General features: G+C 48.1%; 1 protein-coding gene across 1 annotated transcript in view; it reads right to left on the minus strand.

Moving 5' to 3' along the window:
- Positions 1-27,519, minus strand: part of LOC147663857 (uncharacterized) — a 69,342-nt gene that overhangs the window by 12,499 nt on the left and 29,324 nt on the right. Inside the window, exon 5 of the mRNA XM_086950147.1 lies at positions 23,400-23,501. Within this exon, the coding sequence (XP_086806273.1) occupies positions 23,400-23,501 (102 nt within the window). The remainder of the gene's footprint in view (positions 1-23,399; positions 23,502-27,519) is intronic.

The following is a 27,519-nucleotide window of genomic DNA, read 5'->3' on the forward strand; positions in this document are numbered from 1 at the left end:
CGACAGTGGTCTCTCCTATAGATCTATTAACTGTTATAGGTCTGCCATTTCCGCAGGACACTCTATTGTCAACGGTAAGACCGTAGGTAAGAATGTTATTATTTGTAGAGTCCTTAAAAGTATCAGACTTAAAAGGCCCCCTAGGCCTAAATATCAATCTGTTTGGGATGTTAAACTATTGCTTGACCTTTTTTGCTCCTGGCCTGATAACTCCCTTCTTAACAAAAAATGTCTTTCAATTAAACTTGCCTCTCTCTTATGTCTGGTTTCTTGTCGCAGGGTATCCGACGTGAAGGCCCTAGATATCTCTTATAGGATTTATGACATGTTTGGTGTTAAATTTGAAATTTATAGAAGAACTAAAACTATGTCTGATTTAATTTTCTACCCTCGTTTTGATCTCTGCAAAAAGCTTTGTGTAGTTGATTGCATGAAGGAATATGACTCAAGAATGAAAGACCTTCATCCTCCTGGTGCAAATCAACTTCTGGTTTCCTATGTCAAACCCTTTAAACCCATCTCTTCCTGCTCTATTGCTAGGTGGGTTAAGTTGGCTATGAACTTTTGCTGGTATTGAATTTCAAGCTCATCCTCTAAGAAGTGCTATGGCCAGCAAATCTTTCTGGTCTGGTGGTAAGTTGGATGTTATCCTTTAGTGTGCAGATTGGTCTAATGCTTCTACCTTTGCCCATCACTACTGCAAACCAATTGAACATGTCTCTGATGCGGTTATTCATGGCTACCAACATGCATAATGTAGCCTCCTTGTCTTGTAATGAAATTGCGATTCTCCTATTGACATGACCAGAGAATCTGGATTTCATTAACCTCTTAGGTGCTGCGCCTATTCCAACGGCCGACAGCACCACTACCTCAGGAGTGCTGCCGTCGACCGTTGGACGTTCGAACCTCACCTGCGCAATGGAACGTTCAGCACTAGAGCTGGACGTTCCATAGCTGCTAAGAGGTTAAAGACACGGAGGCTAACATTATCCCTCCCGTCCCTCCCTTGGACGGAGTATATATTTTGGGTTATATTCTTGATGTGTACTCATTTATCAATTTTAAGTATGCTTACATCGATTATTACTGACTTTCTTCTGATTTTCATCAGACGCTTGACATTCTTCATTTTATTTTCAGATAATTCGAATTAATGGATCTCCAGCATCCTTCCTTCACTTCCTTCCATGGATTTCAACCCGGATTTCAACCCCTTCACCGTCCTTGTACCAAGCTGCTATCCTGACTTCTCATTGTTCCTTCGCATTTAAAAGAGGCAGCTCTACTCCAGTAAGCGCCACAGAGCAGGGTTGCAGAGAGGTGTAAAAAGGGGCGTGGCCTCTGAACACCCGTCAGCAACGCAGCTCCCTGGAGCATACTGGAGATACCTGCGGGCTATTTGGCCCTCAACGACCCTCAGTATTAGAAGAGAATTAATTCCCCAACTTAAAAGGCGCCGCGGGGCGCGCTTGCACAGTGGTGAAGGAAGGGGGCATGGCCTGAGGTGACATGTCTGCAAACACGCCCTGTGGCGCGTTTTAAGTTCGAGAATTAATTCCTAATCAATCCTGTGGGTCCCAACTAGCCTACCAGGTACCTCCAGTATGCACCAGGGGGCTGTGTTTTACAACGCTCTGCAACGCTTACGGGGGCATCCTCTTGCTTCAAAGATCGGGCGCTCTAGTCCCATAAAGTAGTCTAGTCCAGCCTTCCAGGCACACAGGGGGGGGGCCCGCTCTCCCTTCCACGCTCGGGCCAGGTCTCTTTTGGCAACAACAAGCCCCAGCAACAATAGATGGCGTTTATATATATTCTCACGACACCCTCCAATACATGGGGCAACCCTAATCGATGGGTGCGGGGAAGATCCCATCCCAATACCTCTGACAGGCAACTCCATACACCCCTCCAGAAACCGATCAGCCCAGCACACGACCAGACAGTAAGCAGCAGCGTACCGGTTGCAGCCCCACAGCGCAGACACTCCGGTGACCCAATCAGTCCCGCCTTCCACAGCCGCTCTCGGGTGTAATAGGCCCTGTGTAGATACTTGAATTGGATTAGCCTAAGTCGCATTGCAATGGCAGCCCCTCGCGGGGACTCCAGGGCTTCCCTCCAATCACCCTCATCCAGGGGACCAACATCTGCCTCCCATGCCTCCCTGAGGGGAAGTAGGGTGGAGGAGCAATGAGTGACCAGTGTTTGATAGATTCGGGACACCTTCTTATCCCCAAGGTCTCCCATGAAGACCTTCGCTTCAACTGGGCTAAATTCCGGGAGCGACTCCATGTTAGCGATGCTAGGTGCTAGCGCTTGGTGAAACTGTAAGTATTGAAAGAATTAAGTTTGGGGCATGTGGAACTCAGTACTGAGCTCCTGGAATGATTTAAGGGTGACCCCGGTCAGTACATGGCCCAACGACGAGATTCCAATGGCGTCCCAGCCATCGAACCCCGCCAATGAAGCCAGCGCGGGGAGCTGCCCATTGTTCCACAACGGAGTCTCCGCCGTTAACTTACCCCACCAACCCATACGACGCAGCGCCTGTCGCCACACAATAAAAACAACTTGCGTGGCACATGGTAGTGTCCGCCGCAGCCCAGCCGAATACAGGATCGTGTGTAGTGTGTTGCCTCCCATCAGCAAGCGCTCCAGGGCATATGCTGGGTCCCCTCTGTCTCCATACCACCATTCATTAAGTACCAGCAACTGGGAGGCCTGATAATAGGACAATAGGTCCGAAGTGGTCAGACCACCACAATACGTGGACAGTAAGCATGTCCGCAGCGCCACCCTGGCAGCCCCCCCAGCCCACAGGAAACGGCCTAAGACAGAGTTGACCTGCCGAAACCACTGGGGGTTAATTAAGTGGGGGTAGCTTTGCAGCTGGTATAGAAGGCGTGGGAGCACAACCATGTTGAAGATCGCGGACCTACCGAAAATAGTTAGGGGCATCTGAGACCACGTTTTCACGTCCATCTGAACCCTCTCCCATACTGGTACTATGTTACGTTCCCAGGTAATATCTACGGATTCCGAGAGGAACACTCCCATATACTTCAATCCCCCGGCTGCTACCTGCAACCCCGATGCCCAGTGGTCCGCCACAATCCCGCCCCCCAACACCCACAGGGTGAATTTACGTGGGTTTAGGCAGAGGCCCGATACCTCCCCGAAAATACGCATAATTTCCAAGACTCGGGGCTCCGATCTATGTAAATCAGTAAGGAAGAAGAGGACATCATCTGCATACAATGCAATTCTATCAGTGAGGTTCCCACTCCACACAAATCCCCGCATCTGTGCATCGATGCGCACCCAAGAGGCCAGAGGCTCCATAGCCAGTGCAAATAAGTATGGGGAGAGTGGGCACCCCTGCCTGGTCCCCCGACCAATCGGAAACTTTTCTGAGACCGCCCCGGAGACACGCACCGAAGCTGTGATATCAGTATACAGTAGCTTGATATAGGAAATAAACACTGGGCCCAGATTGAGGCGAGGCAGGAGCGCAAATAGGTACGTCCAACTAACCGAGTCAAAAGCTTTATCAATGTCTGCTAGTAGCAGAGCCGCCTGTTCCCCCGTGGCCCCCATGGCATCAACCGCCGCCTGTGCCCGCCGGATGTTATGCCTCGTCGCCCTGTGCGGCATAAAGCCGGCCTGGTCCGGATGGACCAGATCTGTCACATACGGGAGTAGTCGGTTCGCCAATGCCTTAGGCAGTATTTTAGCCTCTATGTTGAGCAGAGATATTGGGCGGTAAGTGTCATGTCTATCAGGGGGTCTGCCCGGCTTCTGAAAGACCACAACCTCAGCATGACGCCAGTCAGGTGGCAACCTACCCCGCGTTCGTGCCGCCTCCAGTGCACTCCGGTAATGGGACCCCAGTAGGAGCTGAAATTTCTTATAGAATTCACACGGGAAGCCACTTGGCCCAGGTGCCTTTCCCGTGTTGAGCTGTCCCCGTGCGTCTCCTAGTTCTTCCGCTGTAAGGGGGCGTCGAGTGCCATCCTGGTCTCATCAGAGACTGCCCTTGGAGGTAAGTCATCAATGAATTTAGCGACCTCATCCGCCGACAGACAATCCCGTGGAGCGTATTGCGCCGTAAAGTAGCTGGCAAAACTCGCTGCTAGCTCAGCCGGGTCCATAATCGCCACTCCGTCCTCAGCCGTGAGGCCCAGCAGCGTAATCGGTTGGAGAGTACGTTGACATAGCCTATGGAGCATTGAACAGGACTTATCTCCCCACTGATAAACTCTATTCCGCGTGGCCAGCCACGCTTGTCTAGCCTCATCCAGTAACACAGATGCATAGGACTGTTGTGCCTGTAGGAGCGACCTCACCGCAATCTCATCTCCCCCTCCCCGGCACCGCAGTTCCAAGGTTTCCACCAGCGTGGCCGCCTCAGCGATGGTCTCCCGGCGTCGTCGACGGGCCGCCGCACACCACTTGATGTCTATACCCCGTATGGTGGGTTTCATCGCCTCCCAAACTACGACTGCGTCTATATCTTCCACTAGGTTTTCCTGCCAGTAATGGGCAATCGCCCCCCATAGATGCTGGATATAGCCGGGCTGCTGAAGGTGCCACGAGGACATCCTCCATCGGAACGGTTGTCTATTCCTAATCAGCTCGACCCTAACCACCACCGGGGAGTGGTCAGACAGCCCTCTTGGCAAGATCCCGGCCTCCCGCACTCTGCTCAGGAACACACTGGGCACAAACACATAATCCAATCTCGAGAAGGAGCCATGCACCACAGAAACATATGTGTACTCGCGTACCTTGGAATGCATATGTCGCCACACATCCACCCAGCCCATCCCCTCCACCACTGCATTCAACCGGGTAGGGGAGGCAGCCGCTGGTGTCCCCTGCAGTCTCTGACGGTCCATACATACATCCATCACCTCATTCCAGTCGCCCCCCACTACAGCCAAGGACTCTGGGATGTCCTCCCGTACTGCAAACAGCTTCTCAGACAAGGCCCACTGCAGAGGAGGAGGGGCGTAGACACTCCCAAAAACCACTGGCTCAGTGCCCACCATCCCTTTAACAAAAATGTAGCGGCCCTGTGGATCTGCCCACTGCTTCTCGTGGACGTAGGCCAGCCTGCGATGAATCAAGATAGCAACACCTCTGGACCCCCTAGAAAACCCGGCATGAAAGACTTGTTGGTAGCCAAACCTCTGTAGACTAAGCACCTTTGATCCCATCATGTGCGTCTCTTGTAGCTATAGTACGTCTGCAGCCTCCCTCTTCCCCCCATCGCAAAATCGCCCCCGTTTAATCTGGTCAAGCATCCCCCTGACATTCCAGGTTACCACCCGCATGGACTCTCTGGGGAGCGCTGGAGACACTTCAGCCATAATCGAGCGGGACTAACTAAATAGGCCCACTGCGCCACACCCACACACTCAGTACCATCATCAGTAAATCAGAAAAAATCACGTGCAGTCCCCCCCACCTCCCCCAGGTCCCCCCCACAACACCACCAACCCCCCCACCTACCCTAACCCAACCCAGCCCCAACTCTCCCCCTCCTTCCCCCCCTGTCGCCCCACGCCCCCCACCCCTATACCTCATAGAACTCTGAAGTACCTGTCACGGCATGGGCAACCTCGGGCCCAAAACAGAGGACCCAAGGCCAACCATACCAATGGATCCCAACACCCACCGAAAACAGTAGAAACCCCCTACCCCCCCCCCCCAAGTCAACTCCCACTTTAGTAGGAGGTTGGTGGCCCATATTGAGTAACCTCCCGAACCCCATCCCGCAATACCACACATGTACAAGGTACTATTTAGAAACAGCAATATAGGCAGTGTTAATGCATCCAAGCGATGTGACCAGGACGTGCAACCCCTTCAGCCGGAGCCTGTGGCATCAACCGACAAGCGCAGTTCTCTCCAGGCCCTCAAAGGTCCTTTACAGAGTGATCAGAGTCCATAGTTCCACTATCTTGTGTCCCACTGGCGGAAGCGGATCTCTTCTGCGATCTGGACCTCCGGTTCCGTCTGCCCCGGGCAGGCTGGTCCCTTCGTTCCTGCGACGCTCCCCTCGAACTGCCCGGGTCCAGTCCCGGTTGAGCATGCGGCCTGATCCTCACTGTTTCGTCAGTCTACTTAAAGACGTCCTCAGGTGTATCAAAGAAGTGTGTCCGCGACTGGAAGACCACCCGCAGGCGGGCTGGATACAGCAAGGAATACTGGATTTTCAGACCCCGCAGTTTCGCCTTGGCGGCTATAAATGAGTGTCGCTGTTGCTGCACCAGCCTGGTGTAGTCAGGAAAGATCATGATTTTCTGATTCTCGAATGTAATGGAGTCTCTGGCTCTTGCTTCCCGCAAGATAGCATCCCTATCATGGTAATTCAACAGTCTAGCAATCACTGGTCTGGGCCGCTCGCCCTCCGGTGGCCTCGGCGTCAGGGCCCGATGAGCACGCTCAATTACAAAGCAATTGGAGAGAGCCCCTGGGGGTAGCCAGCTCTCCAACCACTGGGATAGAAACTGTTCCATGTTTCCCTTCTCACACCTCTCCGGAAAACCAACGAAGCGAAGGTTGTTTCTGCGTGCGCGCCCTTCGGCATCCTCCACACGGAGCGCAAGGCCCTTCTGAACGTTTTCCACCCCCGCCATTTTTTGCTTCAGGGTCGCGACGTCGTCTTCAACCATCGAAATCCTGGATTCCGTCTCCGGAATTCGTGCCACTGCATTCCGCAGGTCCTGGCGCAGCAGGGTCACATCTGCACCCACTGCCCCAATCTTGGCGTCCAGCATGTCCCTGGGTGATCGCCGCCATGAGCGCCGCATTGTCCGGCCCGCTCCATGACTTCCTCCCGATGCTCCGGGCCCCCCACTGGGCCCCGTGAATTTATCAATGGGCCCTTGTTTGGATGGACCGCCACCTCCCCTGGTCATGGCTGCAGCCAACCTTGGTGCTGCTGTGTTATGAGCGTTTGCACTAGCGTAAATTCCTACCACCTCCAATGATGTCCAATGTAGGCCAACCCAGCGTCTCTTCTGCTCCTGGATACAGACGTCTTTCACACCGCTACCACTGGTACCGGGTTGGCTCCCTGGTCGAAGCTAGGACAGGTGCTGCAAGCCAGACTCAGTCAGGCCCCCGGTCTGCACCCACCTCACCGGCCGCCTCGTGGTTCCGTGGCCAACCCGCCTCCGGCCGCTCTACACAAAGTCGCCGGGCGCTGCGGGCCTCACCCACTCCAGCAGCCGTTCTCCCACGCCCAGCAGCTGACAGCACCAAAACCGGGGCCCCAGGGGAGTCACTCACTTTACGTAAACTGCAGCCGGGCTGCGCCAGGAACGGGCACGATCCTCGCTGGTCCGTCCGACTACCCACTAGTCTGCCGCCAGAGGAGGTAGTGTAGCGTCGTGCTCAGTCTTCAAAATAAGGCCACATGCAAGGGGTCTCAGCTCCCCAGGCCCCGCCGCTGGTCAGTCGCAGCCAGAGTCAGACGCCAGCCCCAGCTGGCAAGAACCACCAAACTCGAGGCCCGGCTGCCCGGCATCGATGTAGGCCGCTGCTCCTTTCGGGTGTCCTCCGTGCACCGGTCACTTCCACTGCAACCGGCGAGACAACCGGGGGCCCGTCTGCCACTCCGCCGCCCCCAGAAGGCCCCAGGCCCAGGCAGCCCCACTGCGCGGCCGGCCCACGTACAAGCCCCTCTGCCAGGAGGCTCCAAAATCGAGGCCCCGGTTTCGCCGCCCAGGACCAGGCTGCTGGCCGCCGCCGGCAACTTCGCCGCACCGGACGGTCTAGGAGCGCCGCTTCACACACCAGAGGACTCTCAGCACCTTCCGTCACCCTTGCCCTGCAATTGGTCTGCAGTGCGGGTGCGGGGGGCCAGGATAAATGGTCGGATATGTAACGGGCCGGCGGGAGCTCTAGGAAGCTGCGACCGCCATCGCCGCCCGCTAAGCCACGCCCCTCATATATATTTACTTTTAATTGTGATTTTCTCAGGAACTACTAAATAGATTAACACCATTTAACCCCTCCCCTGCTGATGACGGACCCGCTCCGTCATCAGCTACGGTTGGGCTGTGCTGATGACGGAGCGGTTCCGTCATGGCCCGGCCGCCGCGCCTGCGCGGCGCTGATTTCGCGCCTGCGCGGCAGTTGTATTGAGCGGGGCGGGTCATGACGGAACCGCTCCGTCACCAGCACAGCTCAACCGCGGCTGATGACGGAGCGGTTCTGTCACCAGCATGCGGCCGCCGCGCGGCCGCCCCGCCCCATTAGCGCTGCGGCGGAATAGCCGCCGCAGCGAAAGGGTTAAGCAAAAGGCATGAGTCTGAACCATTCACTACCTCTTTGCCAAATTTGGTGTAATTCCGTTCAGCAGTTCGGGCTGTAGCCGCGACTAACGGTTCCTATGGAAAATTGCATGGGGAAAACACGTTTTGGGACCCCCCTTTTTTCTCGGCCCCTCTACACGAATCATCCAGAGACTTTCAGGATAGGAGCGAGATGAACGGAGCGCCCCACCAGTTTTGAAAATTTTGCAAAGATTCGTCAACCGGCGCCAAAGTTTTTCCAAATAGAATGTTGCAGATTTCCTATGGAAAATAGGTCCTAACTAGAACTACCTACTGGCAACTGCCAGTATGTAATTTATATATATATTTAACCTACTGGCGGTCGCCAGTAGGTAGTTATAGTTAGGATTCTTTTCAATGCAAAATCTCAAAATTCTATTGTGAATAACTTTGGCGCCGGTTGACGAATCTGCCTGAAAATTTCCTCAAATTTGCCTCGCTGAGCTCCGGTCCTTCCTCGAATGTTTGGGGGGATTCGTCAAGCGGGGGCCAAGATAAAAGGGGGTCCCAAAACGTGTTTTCCCCATGTTAATTTCCATAGGGCGGTCGACCTCACTTTTAGCCCGAACGGCTGAATAGATTTCCACCAAACTTGGCAAAATTGTAGGGACTGGTACCCCGATGTGCCTTTGCTATGTCTCAAGATATATGCTCCAGTGGTTTTTACGAAAATTAACTTTGAATAAATATATATTGGCTACATTTGGCTATATATATATATATGTTAGAGCCCAAATGTAGCCCAATGTAGCCCAAAGATGGCCACCAGAGACAAAAAAAAACAAATGTAGCCCAAATATCAGCCAGATGTAGCCCAACTATAGCCCAATGACAGAATGTCCCAGAGTGTTCTAAAGAACAACTAGAGCGCTAACAGTCTTACTTATGACAAAAGTATGGCACACCTGAAGTCATCTTGATTGGAATAAAGTGTTAACACTTAAAACATTTAATTTGCAAAGGAACAAAATGAGGGGGTTCATTTTGCCATAGAAATTATGATTAGTGCTGAAGAAAGAAAAATTAGGGCACATTTTGAGTGACTTCTCAAATCCTCTTATATTTCATTAAAAAAATTCTGATATGCAGTCTCCCAAGATGGCCACCAGAGACAAAAGAGCCCAAATGCAGCCCAAATATCAGCCAGATGTTGCCCAACTATAGCCCAATGACAGAATGTCCCAGAGTGTTCTAAAGAACAACTAGAACGCTAACAGTATTACTTATGACAAAAGTATGGCACACCTGAAGTCATCTTGATTGGAATAAATTGGAATAAAGTGGTAACACTTAATACATTTAATTTGAAAAGGAACAAAATGAGGGCTTTCATTTTCCATAGAAATTTTATATATATATATATATATATATATATATATATATATATTACCTACTGGCGATAGCCAGTAGGTATATATAGTTAGAATTTTTTCCCTATGGGACTTTTGAAAATTCTATGTCTAATAACTTTGGCGTTTGTGGACGGAACCGGCTGAAATTTTCAGGAAAATGGCACATTTTGTTTCTGAGCAGCCCCTGAAAATTTGGTGGGGTTTCGTCAAGGGGGGGCTGAGAAAAAAGGGGGGTCCCAAAACGCGTTTTTTGCATTGAGTTTTCCATAGGGCGGTTGGACTCACTTTTAGCTCGAACGGCTGAATGGATTTGCACGAAACTTGGCAAAATTGTAGGGACTGTTAGCCCGATGTGCCTTTGCTAGGTCTCAATATATGTGCTCCAGTAGTTTTTGAGAAATTAACGTTCAAACCAAGATATATATCTGTAACAGCGCTCTGGGCAGCGATCCGGTCCGCTTACTTTTCGCTTATCGGAACTTTGCGCGCAGAAAGCTGATTGGCTCTCCGGTGTCTGTCAACATTCTAAACAGTCCGGAGCGGACGCCATCTTGTCTCTCGGTAGGATCGAGAGAGAAGAAGAGGTGGAAAACGAAGGGGGAATTTAATGAAAGGGGGCAAGGTATCCCCCTCTTGACCCCCTAGGAATGTTGTTGGGGTTATTAAAGGGTCCCGTGGGGAAAATAAAAAAAAAATGATTTTTCACGGTAGAAGCGCGGCCGCGAACTGGTAGCGAAACGGGAATTCGCCATTTTGTGCTTCGTAAATTAAATTACTAGTTATAAGTGGGTGCGGGAGACGTATCCTAATCCCCTATGTTTCCTGAGGGTGGGTGAGGAGGCTGATATATGTTGATACATCTCTTCCAGCGGCTGTGCGTGAGCTTTTTTTTTTTTTTTGCTGCGTGACAGTCCGGAGCGGCCGCCATCTTGTCTCTCGGTAGGATCGAGAGAGAAGAAAAGGTGAAAAACTAAGGGGGAATTTAATGAAAGGGGGCAAGGTATCCCCCTCTTGACCCCCTAGGAATGTTGTTGGGGTTATTAAAGGGTCCCGTGGGGAAAATAAAAAAAAAATGATTTTTCACGGTAGAAGCGCTTCACGGGCCGCGAACTGGGCCGCAAACTGGTAGCGAAACGGGAATTCGCCATTTTGTGCTTCGTTAATTAAAGTACTAGGTATAAGGGGGTGCGGGAGACATATCCTAATCCCCTATGTTTCCTGAGGGTGGCTGAGGAGGCTGATATATGTTGATATATCTCTTCCAGCGGCTGCGCCATCTTGCCTTTTTTCGAATGCCACAATTTTGTCGTGCACGGCAGCCATTTTAGATGCCAGGCTGGTTCCAGGCTATCACCTAACCCTGCGGATGTAGTTTATGGCCCCAGCTGTAGAGAATTCAGACATGCCAATCCTCCTGATTCAGGCGTGTGAGTACTGATTTCAGTGCTAGTCTCCCGCCTCCCGATTTCTGCAAGCAAAAACCCGGGGGCATATTACGAACAACTAGCGATAATTTTTGTCTATAACTTGTTTAGAGACAAAAATTATCGCCGCACATCGGCGATTTTTATCGCAGATAAACCTTGCTATTATCGCAGAAAAGTCAGCGATATTCATGTATTATCGACCTAATGCTCTTAGCCATGTTATCCACCTCCCATTGGATAACATGGCTAAGAACTGCTCAGGGCAGGTGTTAGATTTTGGAGATATTCGCGCTTAGCGCGAATATCTCCAAAAGTTGGTAATAGAAGGTAGCGATGTTAGGGACTGTTTCCAGTCGCTAACATCTTGGCACGCCACTTTGCATGTCATTAGTGATAAGTATCACTGACATGCAAAGCGGGGCCCAAGATGGTCGCTATCTCCTTTTAGCTGTCACTAACTGGTGTTAGCGACAGCTTGATAATAGGGAAATAATTTTATCTCCGCTTTCATGGTTTTTAAAGCCAAAAAAGCGGAGATAAACCCCCTTGATAATATGCCCCACGATTCCTTGGGGGTTTCAGCTGACAGGGCTTGGTATTGTGTTACATGGTAATTTTTCCATGAAACGTCAGAGGGTCGATGTAGGGGTTCTAGAAGAGGTGATAAACCATTTAAGCCTCATGAACAAGCGCATGGTCTTTTAAAGATTTGTGAAGTACTCGGGGCGGCGGTGTGTGTGTGCCCTCTTTCAGGAGCGGGCGGGGGGGCACTGCCAGCAACTTGCCAGGTCAGGTAGTGTTCAACACGTGCATCACCCTTTCTCTGCCTGCTATTGCGCTCCATGCTTCGGAAAGGTAAGAAAAAGAACGTGCATTTGAGTTTGAAATGTCCGATCCTGCAGCAGCACACTTCCAAAGCCCACACATGACAATAACCCGAATCAAGGCCCCATTCACCCGTTTTTAAAAAAATAGATAACACTCCAACAAAGTAAGGTTATAAAACTTTATTAACTACTAACTTTAACAAACGGAACAAAAACTAAAAACATTTAAACATTTCTCAACACAAAAAGCAACAATGGTTAGAAGCTGTCTTTTGTGCGAATAGTCCCAAGGCAGCACAACGTGCCGAGTTCTGGACGGCACCCAGGTGATGTCGCCTGGGTGCCGCACTGGTTTAGGGATCCTACAATGCTGCTCCGAAAATTGGCGTGGGGCGTCCCGGGTGGGGCGGGGGGAGGCCTCGTCAGTAGCGGTCTGTTGTGCGAATAGTCCCAAGGCAGCACAACGTGCAGAGTTCTGGACGGCACCCAGGTGATGTCGCCTGGGTGCCGCACTGGTTTAGGGATCCTACAATGCAGCACAGAAAAACAGCGTGGGGCGTCCCGGGTGGTGCGGGGGGAGGCCTCGTCAGTAGCGGTCTGTGTCCAGTGTCACATGGCTGACACAACATGTACGACAGGCACCCAGGTGATGTCCAGTAAACTGCCGCACTGGTTTTGGTATCCTACAATGCTGCTCCGAAAATTGGCGTGCGGCGGCCCGGGGGGGGGGCGTGGGGGAGCCGGCGTGAACGGGCCTCCCCAGGTGGCGGCCATCTAGCTGAGTTGCGCTCGCTCTTGCGGCCACAGCGTCTCGCTCACCATGTTGTTGAGTTGCTCCCACTCTTGCAGTGCAGCGATAGGCGGCTGCCACATGGCTCTTAAAATGGCGGACGGCTCCTCGGTTTTGGGCCTGGTCCACTGAAATGGCCCTGGGACACTTTGGAACTCGGACGCTTGCCTGCTAGGGCTTGGGCTCCATTCTCGAAAAGCGTCCCCTCAGCCGTGAAGATTGTATAAAAGTCTTGGGGGCCCCCGACTCCCGCAGGCTTCCGGTGGGGAGCGGCTGCCATGATTGCTCGCGGAATGACCACGACGGAGCCACGAGATGGTGGTGCTCTCATGCTGACGCCAGCTTCAGTCTGAATGATCCAGAAACAAGGTGGGGCTTTCATCGTTTGGGAAAAAAAAATGTTCTAAACCAATGAAAAGTGTTATTTTTAGGTCATATGACCAAGCCTTCCATCTTTAGGAAACCAAAAGTAAAATGAACCAATGAAAAGTTTTATAAACAAGTCACATGACCTGTTATGCGACATAGGGCTACAAAAAGCGTAGAAAATCCGTTGGCACATGAGGCGGCGTCAGTAGCGGACCGATGTGCGAATAGGCCGAAGGCAGCACAACGCGCCGAGATCCGGATGGCACCGAGGTGGTGTCCAGCAAATTGCCGCACTGGTGTGGCCATCCTACAATGCTGCGCCGAAAGACGGCGTGTCCAGCTGAATTGCGGTCACTGTTGCGGTACAGTGACTCGAACGCGCCGAGATCCGGATGGCGCCGAGGTGGTGTCCAGCAAATTGCCGTACTGGTGTGGCCATCCTACAATGCTGCGCCGAAAGACGGCGTGTCCAGCTGAGTTGCGGTCACTCTTCCGGTACAGTGAGTCGAACGCGCTGAGATCCGGATGGCACCGAGGTGGTGTCCAGCAAGTGGCTGCACTGGTGTGGCCATCCTACAATGCTGCGCCGGAAGTCGGCGTGGGGTGCCCCGTTGGCTTATGAGGTGATGTCAGTAGTGGACTGATGTGTGAATAGGTCGGAACCAGCACAAGGCGCCAAGATCCGAATGGCAAGTCCTGGATGTTGAGTGCCTCAGTTGAGATTTCTGAGCAGTGCTTGTAGGACTGTCTGAAGCTTATTTGCACCTGCTGCAGCTTCACTAGGTCCGGCGGAACTTTTTGCCTTTTCCTTTCTGCTTCTTTTCCTACAATGCGTTTCTTCTGAAGACACGACCAGGTCCCTGAATGTGTGCAGGGGGACGCTATTGATTGAATGAACGCGCCGAGATCTGGATGGCACCGAGGTGGTGTCCAGCAAATTGCCGCACTGGTGTGGCCATCCTACAATGCTGCGCCGAAAGTCGGCGTGGGGTGCCCCGTTGGTTTATGAGGTGATGTCAGTAGCGGACCGATGTGTGAATAGGTCGGAACCAGCACAAGGCGCCCTGCACTGTTGAGCCTTTTTCAATGTCTGTTTTTTGTTGTTTCCCCTCCATCAAAAACAAAACAAAAATACAAGGCGCCAAGATCCGAATGGCAAGTCCTGGATGTTGAGTGCCTCAGTTGAGAGTTCTGAGCAGTGCTTGTAAGACTGTCTGAAGCTTATTTGCACCTGCTGCAGCTTCACTAGGTCCGGCGGAACTTTTTTCCTTTTCCTTTCTGCTTCTTTTCCTACAATGCGTTTCATCTGAAGACACGACCAGGTCCCTGAATGTGTGCAGGGGGACGCTATTGATTGAATGAAAATGGCGGCTTGACACAAAGCTGACTCAAGCGTTACTGTTGGTGCTATACAGACAAAAATTGGTTTTCAGTTTGTACATTCTTCAGGTTTTTTTTTTCCATCCAAGTCTGATTGAGAGTTTGTAGAAAAATGGCTTCAGATTTTCCACATACTACTCTTCAACATTCTTCCTAAATGTAACAATGTGAAACTCACTAGGAGAACGGCTGTTTCTGTTTCCTTTCAAAATGCTGCCACCAATATTTTCTGAATGGAAGACACCATCTTGTAGCATAAAGGGCCGAAAGGGGTTCTGGTCTGGCCGATGGTTGGTGGAGACATTTTGACTATATCTTGGACCTGCCCGGCCTCGCCCAAAATGGCGCCGGTATAAATGGGACTCGTAACTCTTTGCCCGCAAATGTATATCTAGAAAATGTTATTGTAAGTGGCCCTGTCGTATTTTAATTACAAAATGTACGTCCACCGATTCCGCAACTGTTAGACACCTTTGTTCTTGTCACCTAATGGCCCGCTCGTTACGTTCTTCTACAGTGTAAATGTCTCCTCATCATATACGATTTCAGTTTGCTCCGTGGCCGGCCCACGTGGTTATAGGCCCGTATTTGTATACTGACATTTTCACAATAAAGGTTTTTAAAACAAAACACAGTAGTAGTATTTTCATTTGTAAAGTTTTTACTTTTAGTGACTGTTTTCGAATCAGTAAAAGGCAAGTGAAATAAAGCAGTCCAATTACATGACGGATAAAAGGTATAATATGTAGGAACGCAGTAAAGATAAATGGTCAAGGGCAGTTGTGTTTTTCATGTCTGCAACATAAAGTGATCGATAAGAATCTGATAATCAGGCGTATCGGCGACTAAGACAGCAGGCCGAATCTCTTTTACTCAACGGCTCCGTCATGGAAGGAAGAAACGCCCTTTTTCTCGAAAAAGGAATATATTTTACTTGCAAGACAGTTGTAAATTTTCCGGGAAAGTACATTAGCCTGGAATATTATAACATATGTTTGAAAAAAAAATATTGTTCGAAAATAATAAAAAGCGTAATTTTTAGGTCATATGACCAAGCTTTTCATCATTAAATTAACAAAAGTAAAATGAACCAATGAAAAGTTTTATTAACAAGTCACATGACCTGTTATGCTTACGTTACGCGCTGCGCGCCGCGCCTCGGATCACTTCCGGGTGCGCTAACGCGGCGTGTCATAAAACGCATTACGCGACAACGTAGGTCAAGAATATAGTCTAAATGTCTCCACCAACCAGCGTTCAGAACACAACCCCTTTCAGCAGTCCAAAAAGTTCTGTTAAATGACAACAGAGGGGACAGGCAACAAGAACCATCAGTCAAAGAGGGGAGGGCAAGTTCTTCTCTTCCGGGTCATGTTGGGGCGCTACCGGAACTGATCGAATTGGTAGTCTACAGTGTTTCTGGATGTTTCAGACTAAAGCTGGCGTCAGCATGAGACCACTACCATCTCGTAGCTCCGTCGTGGCCATTCCACGAGCAATCATGGCAGCCGCTCCCCACCAGAAGCCTGCGGGAGTCGGAGGCCCCCAAGACTTTTGTAGAATCTTCACGGCTGAGGGGACGCTTTTCGAGAATGGGACCCAAGCCCTAGCAGACAAGCGTCCGAGTTCCAAGGTGTCCCAGGGCCATTTTAGTGGACCAGGCCCAAAACCGAAGAGCCGGCCGCCATTTTGAGAGTCCTGTGGCAGCCGCCTATCGCTGCACCGCAAGAGCGGGCGCATCTCAACTACATGGTGAGCGAGACGCTGTAGTCGCAAGAGCGGGCGGAAAACAGCTGAATGGCGGAAGAGGCACAGTGTAGCAAAAGCGGGCGGAATGGCAACTAAAACGATAAAGGGGCGCCCCACTACAGCTTGTCTTCAGGTCAAACGGATTGTGGGACAAGGTCCAGAATTGAAGAGTCATCAAAAGGCAAAAAGTTCCGCCGGACCCCGGGAGCCGGCCGCCTATGTCGGGGGCGATCTCAGGCTACACCAGTGCTATAAGACTTGGGGAGGGTGTCGGAGCCAAGCGTCTTCTCCGAGTCCATGGCCATCACACCGCCCCTCAGGGGCCTCCGTCAAGCTGTTTAGGAAGGTAACATATCACATTGTTTTCTAATGCAGTCAGGTCCACAAACGACACTCACTTACTTTGAGAATAGTGAAGCTGCAGTAGGTGGAAATAAGCTTCAGACAGTGTTACAAGCGCTGCTCAGAACTCTTAACTATGGCACCCAACATCCAGAACTTATGCTATTTGAGAATGGTAGTGACATCGAAGCATCTCAGGGACCAAAACCATTAACGTACTTTCACGTATGAAAATCTTACTTGGGGAGGGGGCAGGAGCGAAGCGCCCCCTCCCAGTCAGCGCCACCACACCGTATGTTGAAAATCTGAAGCCATCGTTCTACAAAGTCAACCAAACTTGGATTGAAAAATCTAGAAAAATGTACAAACTGAAAACCAGTTTTGGTCTGCATAGCATCAGTAACAACGCTTGAGTCAGCTTTGTGTCAAGCCGCCATTTTGATTCAACAAAGCACAGGCATTGAAAAAGGCTGAAATTCAGAACTCTAAACTATGGCACCCAACATCCAGGAGCTTGCTATCCGGATCTTGGAGCCTTGTGCTGTTTTCGATCTATTCACACATCGGTCCACTACTGACATCATCTTATAAACCAACGTTATGTAAATAGTTTTTTAATAAAATGTTTTACCCTGTTTCTTTGCTGGTGTGTTGTCTATATTTTTAATATTTGCATAGGGTTTGTCATTATTTTGTGCGGGATGGGTGATGGAGCCGAGCTGTCTTGCAGCCCTCATGGTGTGGAGCTCAGTTCATCTCACTATTTTCGTATTTCTCAAGAAGGGTTGTTCCTAATATTTCTATTTTAGCGAGGTCAAAAGAGATCCAATTAGTGGCCTACTGATTTTGCTCGATTACTTTTATTTTTTTACACGATTTTTCACTATCTGCAAAGACTAAACAGAGTATTGCGACTTTGTGCTTGTTTGTAAATAGAGAATGATCCAAAGAGAACCAATTCTAAAACAGTAAATGCTTGGACAACAATCAATCAAATGGAGAGACAAGGAGGCACGACGGATTACAACGGGGGTAAAGGCCTGCGTTAACTACCCTTCAGTATCTGCAAAGAGAGAGTACTACTAAGGCAAAAGAGGGGAGGGGGGGGGGCAGCGTTCAAAGCACATCAGCGTGCATAAATACGAAAATGTTTTTATCTATCACGTACTTGACATTTTAAAGCTTTTCATATTTGCTATTAAAAAACCAATGAAATTCACAGAAAAAACCATAGGTTATAGTGGATATATAGTTAGGAATTTGCATTTACAAAACCTTGAAAATTCAATGAAAAAACCATAGGTTATAGGCCATATATAGTTAGGAATTAGCATTTACAAAACCTTATTTTACTCGCATAAAACCATTGAAATTCCATATATAGTTAGCTAACTATAAGCGCTAACTATATATCGCGCACCCGCAATCCACTGCTGATGATGTCACATATTACATCATTCATGACATGGTCAGTGACATCACTGATGACATCACTGATGACATCTCAAATGACATCACTGATGACAACTCAAATGATATCAACGATGACATCTCAAATGACATCACTGATGACATCACTGATGACAACTCAAATGACATCACTGATGACATCTCATTTGTCATCACTGATCACATCACTCATGTGATAATACAATGAACCTCTTCAGACTCTAATATAACCTTACATACACTCAGTATAAACAGACACTCACAGACTGTCACTCATCCATGGAGTTACTCACACACCTAGTCAGTCATGCAAAGAATCAATCACACCTCCATTTCCTCAACTATACAGTTATACACATCTTACTTATTCAAACATATAATAACACATATTTACTCTCTTATATAATCCCTGATACAAGCTCACAGTGATCGATACAGCCACTCACACATTCACTGGCTCTTATGTTCAGTTATTTATATATCTCAACTCTCACATGTATTGTGTTTTACATACGTACTTACTTGCACATGTAGCAATGAGAAATCCATTCACTCACCAACACACCCATGCACAGTCAACCGCCCATATAGCTGTTTCCACATGCACTCTTGAACTCATACTCCTAGTGAATCAACTGCTTACACATCTATGCACAGAGTCACGCACCTCCCAGCCACCCACACACACACTCAGCCTCCCATTCAAATATTTGGGCAACCAATCAATAACCCATATGGCCACTCTCATAGCTACTGATCAACACATGCAGCAGCTTACACAACAACAAACATACTGATGCACGAATTAAGACAGTTTAGTCACTAACCCATGTACTCAGTGAGACACATTTAATCACTCACTCATACAGTCAGTCATGCACCTACTAAATTCTTCATCCAGACACTTATACATCCACTCATTCTTCAATATGTGAAACATATTTAAACTTTACAGACACATACAATCACTGGATGTTTTGATCAGTGATGTCATCAGTGATGTCACTGACCATGTCATGAATGATGTAATATGTGACATCATCAGCAGTGGATTGCGGGTGCGCGATATATAGTTAGCGCTTATAGTTAGCTAACTATATATGGAATTTCAATGGTTTTATGCGAGTAAAATAAGGTTTTGTAAATGCTAATTCCTAACTATATATGGCCTATAACCTATGGTTTTTTCATTGAATATATATATATATATATATATATATATACACACACACTGAAAAAACCATAGGTTGCACACCAGTTATAGTTAGGAATTAGCATTTAAAAAACCTATTAAATTCACTGAAAAAACCATAAGTTTCACACCAATTATAGTTAGGTGGAAATTTTAATCGCATAAAACCATTGAAATTGCCACGTTATAGTTAGTTGGACTCACTATAACTTGCGCGTGCAATGCACTGCTGATGACGTCACATATTACATCACTCATGACATGGTCAGTGACATCACTCATGACATCACTGATGACATCTCAAATGACATCTCTGATGACAACGTCCACTTTAAACTCCGCGAAATTTTCTACCTACCTACACACCACTGATGAATGGTGGAGCACCAATTAATTAATAATAAAAGCCAACACAACATAAGTCTTGGGGGGTGCAGCTACTCTTTGGTCTATTGGCATTTGACCATCATCCTTCCAGACTGCAGGGGTCGTGGTTTACCATTTGGGTGCTTTTATGGATTCAGAAGTCCCTGTGTACCACAGAGTTCCAATGCAGGGCTATTCCACCGACTGAACTTATTATAGAACTGCAACCTCAGCACCCTCATGGGTAGTTATTGTAACCACATCCATAATGGGTATTTATTAATAAGAACACAGTATACCATCCAATTTAACAGTCTTTTTGAAGGGACAAACAGATATTTTCTCTACAGACGCCAATAATAAGATCCAATGAATGTTCATTGTGAGTTTATTCTGTGCAAAAACACTTTCAAGATATCAGCCAATAAGTGTTTCATCTTGTAAGACTTTTTCAAGGTAGTCTAGTAGTCTTAATCCTAGTCAGCTTCTTACGGTGTTTGAATAGTCCCAAATGCCCATGCGTATAAACTGGACCTACATTGCTCTTCCAAAAACGTTCAGAGTAAATGTCACACTCCTAATTCCCTAATTAGGTCCAAGAGGAAGAGAGCAGGTCATGGCGCTATTTTCAATGTTATGGATCGATTCCCAGATCACGAGAATGATACATTTTCAGTCCTTCGTATATCAATAATTCAGGGAGTCCATAGTAGGCACCCAGCCTGTGTTCGCCAACAAGTATCCGAAATGCCAGTTCGTTCAGGTCAGTCCACTGACTGACAAGAAATGATAGCTACCAGTTTCATTTTTTAAACCAGGCTATATGGGCCTTCTTTATTTGGAGATTGAACAATGCCAAACACATAAACCAAACAAATAACACAAAAATAAAACTGTAACCTAAGGGCAACACCACTCCACACAACACAAGAATAGCAAACCACAACATCACATTTGTGTTAGAGAAGAATGTGTGTTTTTGCAGTGTGTTCCTTTATGTTCATCTTGTGTTTTTGTTGTGGCATGCAGATATTGAAACATGCTGTTGTATTGTTTGGCTATAAACAAACAAGACATACAGTGGTCTTCTTTTTGCAAAAGTGATTTTGCACGATACCGGAAATTCCAGTGCAGAACGAGCAAGGCAGTGCATTCAACTGCAAGAAATTGGGTTACTCGTTGATGGGGGTGAAGCTCAACTCAAGCAGCAACCACAATCCTTGTCCGGATGAAGTCAAAAGGAAACCCCAAATATATCTGTGATTAACCCTCTGGCGGGTTGGCCCAGAGCAATAACGTTTACCTTGAAGGCAATGTGCACAGTATTTATGCAGCACTTCAAACTGTAATAAAATCATAACTCAACACAAGAAAAAACACATACCAATTTAGAAAAATAGAGTAAAATATAATAAATAATTTCAGACGACATTGACAAAATCCAATCAATTGAATCATAAATGTGCAATTTTGAAGATTTATGGGAAAATAATGCTGTAAAGCACAAAGCGTCAACTGTGGCTATCTGGTCCCGCTCGGCCGGGACAATGTTACAAGCTCAGGCCGACCCCAATGGAGTGCGGGCTGGCTAGAGGGACCAAATTAGGTCCACTGAACAAAGTACCTTAAATCCTGGTTGTAGAGCGATACGGAGTCCTGTGTCAAGGACGGGGCATGCAACAGTGGTTTCTCGGGTCTGCACGGCTGCAATGTGAGGTCCTGCATCATTGTCGAGTATGCCATCGTCGAGAGGCTCGCAATGCAAATTCCTACATTGAAGATAAGTCACGCACTGGCATGTTACGGAGAATTTGTGGGGCTCGCGATGAGGAGTCCTGGGTTTTTATCAAGGATGCCGTCAACAAGGGGCTTATAATGCACAAGCCGTGTCTAGGATGCATCAAGCAGCGGTGGTTTTGAGGAGACTGCAGGCAGTGATACAAAGTCCTGCATCGGAGAGGTGTCACTCAGCTGTCCAGATGTGGAGACACTGGTTCTGCTGGAACCACAGTATGGGCTGGCAGAGCACCTTCAGGCCCTCTTTCAATGGTCCAGGACTGGGGAGGCATAACTTAGGATGACAGGACTCTGGCAGAGTCCTGGTTCTGGGTGCAAAGTTGTTTTACCCTGTTCTGCCCCTGAGGCTATCATCAGTAGGCCTGACAACTAGCCTTTGGAGTCACTCTTGTGGCACTGGGTTCAAGTTGTAGGTACAATCCTTCTCACTTAAGCTCGAGGACAGCAGGGTAGCAGAGTGGCAGTCCTTCTTGCAACAAAGCAGAACAGCAATCCTTCTTTATCAGTCAGGTCCAGATCTGTACTGAAGAGTTGGGCTGTTATTTATACTAGCTACGCCCTTTGAATTGGACATTTCTAGAGGCTTCCACCCCCCTGAGGTGTCAAGCAACGACTTCCTCCCTGACCTGGCCCACAGCTTGTCCGAGGATACAAAAGACTAGCGAGAAACCCTTCGTAAGGGAGTTCAGGCAAAGGCTTTTTAATGTGCAAGTGTGGTGACAGCTCCTCCCTTTCGTTAAGTCAGAGTGGCCCGTCTTGCCAATACCTAGCCTCCCTTTATCTCATTGTCTGGGAGCAATACACAAAAACCTACTGCCAGCTACACCTACCCTCGTCACATGACCTAGTATACAGGCTGCAAGCATCCAATGGTTAGGACATGAAAATGACAACTTTCTGAAAGTGTCATTTCCAGAATTGCGACATAAAACCTGACTTTACCATTAAAGAAGGTTTTAAATTACAATTCCATAAACACCAAACTTAACATTCCTATCTGCTCCCAATTGAAAGTACCACTCATCAAATGTAATATGGGAACCTAATGTTATCCTATGGGAGAGGTAGGCCTCACAGGAGTGAAAAACAAATGCAAGATTTTTTCATTATCAGGGCATGTAAAACTTAAACATACATGTTCAACTCTTTAACCCCTCCCCTGCTGGTGACGGAACCGCTCCGTCACCAGCCGCGGTCGCGCTGTGCTGATGACGGAGCTGTTCCGTCACGGCCCGCTCGGCACGCCTGGGCGGCGTGGATTCCGCGCCTGCGCTGAGCGTTCTATTAAGCGGGCCGGGCCGTGACAATACTGCTCCGTCATGAGCACAGCGCGACCTGGGTTGGTGACGGAGCGGATCCGTTACCAGCATGGGCGTGCCACGCAGCCCCCCCCCCCCCCTGCCCCCTTAGCGCTGCGGCAGAATAGCCGCCACAGCGAAGGGGTTAAATACACTGGACGCTGCCCTCTGGGCTGTGTAGGGCATACCCATAGGGTGACCTTTATGTATTAAAAAGGGAGGTTTGGGCCTGGCAAGAAATGTATCTTGCCAGGTCCAAATGGCAGTTTCACAATCCACACACGGGTCACAATGGCAGGCTTGAGATATAATTAAAGGGCTACTTAAGTGGGTGGCACAGCAAGTACTGCAGGCCCACTAGTAGCATTTCATTTACAGGCCTGGGTGCATGTAGTACCACTTTAATAGAGACTAACAAGTAAACAAAATATGCCTATTGGGTGTATGCCAATTTTACAATGTTTAAAGGAGAAAGCACAGGCACTTTAGTACTGGTTAGCAGAATCCTAAAGCCAACAAAAACAGGTTCAGTAAACAGGAGGGTGAAGGCAAGCGTTTGGAGATGACCCTTCAGAAGGGGCTAAGCCCAACATTGACATTTGTAAATTAATCCAAGGCATGAATCTAGGGCCTGTTGGGTCTAGTTTAAATGATGGTTCTACATTACTGCACCAATCTCCATCTAAGTGCACCATTGAGCCCGGAACTCTCACCTCCAGGTTATTCCACCGCTGCTCCCACTGGATGGAAAACAGGATAATGGCAACAACACCCAGCAGGAAACTCAGAATGTTCATTATCGAAGAGGCCAACAGCTAAGGAGAGGGGAGACAAGAAAGGTGATCAGAGGAGAGAAGTGGTAGTGCACTACAGAACACCCCCACCATCATCATGGGAAGGACGCTAGACTGAACGCACAGAATGAAATCATAACTTAGGAACAGCAATAAAGCGAGATTCCGGAATTGCAGAATCCGCAGCATTTGTACCTGGTCCTACACTTGCACCCTGTTCACACACTCACCCTGTCCACACACTCACCCTGTCCACACAACGTGTCCACACCCGCACCCTGTTTACACAGTGACCTTAAACCATAGGGGACGCTACTGCCACTGGAGACTTTATGGAAGGACAAACTGCACATGCGCAGAGTGCACAAAAGTACTCGATGGATGTACTCCTGGCAAGGACAGGCTGCTCACACACTGAGGACTATATCAGCATTGGTAACAAGTCTGGCATGGACAGCCTCCTCAGACACTTGATTTTATCTGCAAGGGTACGGGCACAAGCCTGGCAGTGACATGCTGCTCACACACCGATGACAACCTATTTTGATGAAAGCACAAAGGTGATGTGTGGAATGACTGCAAATGTTTCATCCAATGGAAGATGCTCAAGCCACACTTCGACCTATCATGTTTTCCCTAGTTCAGCACTCCAGAAAAAAGTCCTCCATATGTAAGTCAACCTTGATCCTGCTCAAATGGAAAGAGTCCAGGGTGAACTGCCAGATCAGGTCCCCTTAAAACGGGAACGCAAGCAAACTCAGATACAGATGGCTTTTTCTGCACTGGAGTAGGCCTGGCCGGGATTGTCTAGTTACACATGAGGACAGTATCTATATGGACGACTATTTATTTATTTAGTGTATTTTATATAGCGCACAGCTACCCCAATGGGGTGTCCCGGCGCTCCTGCACAGATGCTGAATCTTGTCCAATGGAGTTTAGCAGAAAATAAAAGTTTTCAGCGCTTTGCGAAAAGGCAACTCCTCCTGAATCATCCAGATGGAGATGGGAAGTCTATTCCATTGTGAAGAAGCACACACCTGGAAAGTTTACTTGGTAGGCAAGTACTGATAACTCTCTGTACAGTACAGCAGCATTTATATAGCGCTTACTCTCCCTATGTTGGACCCTGCAGCACTTGCCTACTTGGGCAGAAGGCTACACCTCACAGGAGGTGTGGTTGGAAGGGTACAGTCATTTTTTTTTATCCTATGTGGGTAATGTTTCTCGTTGTGCGTGATGACCACCGGGGTGCGATTATCAGATTATTGGGCACAGCGCTTAGCAGTATGGAGGGTGAAGACGTGTGAGCAAGACGAGCGCTTTATGGTTTTCAATAAGCTGCCATCTCTGCAGAACTCTGATGCTCATTCTTATGAATTCACTAAGCTGCATTGGGTTGTTCAAACAGAACTTTAGTTTAAAGTTTTATTTCTGGTGGTGAGCAGGCCTGGTTGGAGAGAGAGGTGGAGGGGAGATCAGCTGGGATGAACTTTGTTCCTATCATCTTATGTCTGGATGTCATTGTGTGATGGAAAGAAGCATTCAGTGTCTAGCTCGCTGGGACATGGTGTGTTGTTTCCTATGCCTGCTCAGTTGGTGATGGCTGGTTTATTGGCCGGTTCAGTACTGGGTGACGCGCAAGACCTGTAACAGATGCATCCTACAGGAGTCGATAATAATGAGGCTACCATTGACTGCAGGCCACTGCGTTTCATGGTATTAGTATTAGTGTGCAGGAAGGGTTACATTTGAATTCACTTCATCTTGTAAAGCCCAGGCTAACCATAGGTCTTCTTATCTAATCTGGACATAAAAATGACTTTGCAGGTTGGCTTGTTCCATGTCTGTGGGTTGTAAGCTGAAGACTGAACGTGAAGGTGTGATTGTTTTTCCGGGTTCCACACCATGGTTGTGGGATGATCTAGGTATTTTTAAAAACTGCCATGTTTCTACCTGTCTTCTGAAGATTATATATGCTCCTGGATGCTCTGAATGTTAGCTGGTAGTGAGCGTCATCGGTTGGCAGCTTGCACGGAGGACACTGCGCCTCGTACGGATCTCTTATGGTACGGTGCTATGACGAGAAGTGGTGCAAGCCTGCAGCGTAGTGCTCCGTTTGGTTTGTATTGCTTGGAAGTAGCTTGTAAATATAGAAGTCCTTTTCCTTGGGAGGCTCCGTGGACAATACAGGGTGCCCTAAACATTGTCCTTTTAGCTGGAGGAGTGATTGCAAGACTGGAGTCATGCGTTCTCCTAGGTGAAGGCAGAGAAGACGTCTTACAGCGGCATTGTGGATTAGCTGGATTTTCCGAATGATGATGATGGGTGAACCGAGGTATAGCCTGCTGGCATAGTCAAGCTTGGAGATCCCGAATGCGAGAAAAGCTTGTTGCTTTTGTTGATATCCTAGGTATGGGAGAATGCGACGCAGGGTGTTCATTGTGTACAAAAGCACTCCCGGTGATGGTATTGATGTGGGATCAAGGACAGGTCTGAATCCATGCTTACACCTAGGTTTCTGACTTCTCTTGATGTTGTTTGGATGAACCTGGAGTTCCTTGGGCCGTATGACGATACGCCATTATTTTTGTCATTGTTTTCATGTCAAAATCTCGTGCTTCGCGATGTTGAAATTTAGGTCATTTCTAGTTATCCTTGCGTTTATGGTGTGAAGGCAGGTGTCAGGTTTTGAGTTAAAGAGGTGTTCTAAGCCACCTATTTTTAGAATGAATTGCAAGTTGGATCCCTCGGCATATAGGCCGCTTACCATGATAAGCTCTGACGTGAAGGTCCTGTCCAAGCTTTTGGCTCCCCGCTTAAACCCTTTTATGGCCAGCCTGGTTCCCAAGGACCAGTGTGGGTTTATCCGGGGGTGCAACACTGGGATGAACCTCAGGCGCTCGTCCCATGTCATGTATGAGGTCGAGCAGGGTGATAGGGAAATGGCTCTGGTCTCTATTGACCGGGAGAAAGCCTTTGACACAGTCGACTTGAGGTGCTGAATGTCATGGGGTTTGGGCCTCAATTTAAGGGCTAGATCCATCTTCCTTACGCCAAGCCCAGTGAGTCAGGAATCTCTTGGGATGCTGTAACGACTCCTGGACAATTTTGGGGCTTTGTCAGACTGCAGATTAATCGTGGTAAGTCCCTTTTGCCCCACCGGCAGCATTAGTTGGGACTCCTGCGGAGACCCTGCCGGATGTTGGCTTGTGCTAGGAGTTGGCACAATTTACGTACTTGGGGGTAATGGTTGCACACACTTCAGCTATATTTACCTCTCCCAATTTTTCACATTAAAAGTTATTCAAGCAAGTCTTTGAAGAGTCTAGGCCTTTCCTTATTTGAAAGTATTTAAATCACAAAATAAATTGCATCTTGTAGGTTTTCCTCGCACTGTTAATGTTTTCTTAAACAATTTGATTTTGTAAGTTGAAAAATCTCAAACATTTCCTGATGTAAATTTCACTGGAGAGGAACACACCGTTTACAATTTTTTTTTGTTAAAATACATTTCCAGATGCCATACTGTTGAAATCAGCGCAAAGAGAAAGAGTAATTGTGATGAATTGTGGGGAAGTGGCAGTACAGGTTTTGAAATTTATAAAAATAACATTTAAAAAAATCAGTTATAGGATTATGGGGCAGATGTATCAAGGTAATTTTTAGTCGCAAACGCTGCGATTCGCAAAAAAGCAGCGTTTGCGACTAAAAATTCACTATTTGGAATGTATGAAGCAAAATGCATAGCAAAATTAAGCAATCGCTAAATTTGCGATTCCTTAATTTTGCGTAAGCATTTAAGGAATCGCAAATTGTGATTCCTTAAATGCTATGCATCAAGCATTTCAATTTAGCGATTTGCCCTTAAGAAATAGCAAATTACCACCAACTTGTATTTGGTGTTAATTTGCGAATTCTTTTACAAATGCACTTTTTGGCATTTGTAAAAGGTGCCATGTGGCGCTCATACATGCCCTTAGGGCATGTATGTATGCCATATGCGAACACATGTAAATGTCAGGGGTGCACCCTTGCA

Source organism: Lissotriton vulgaris, unplaced genomic scaffold, assembly GCF_964263255.1.
Source record: "Lissotriton vulgaris unplaced genomic scaffold, aLisVul1.2 SCAFFOLD_3164, whole genome shotgun sequence".
Taxonomy (NCBI): Eukaryota; Metazoa; Chordata; class Amphibia; order Caudata; family Salamandridae; genus Lissotriton; species Lissotriton vulgaris.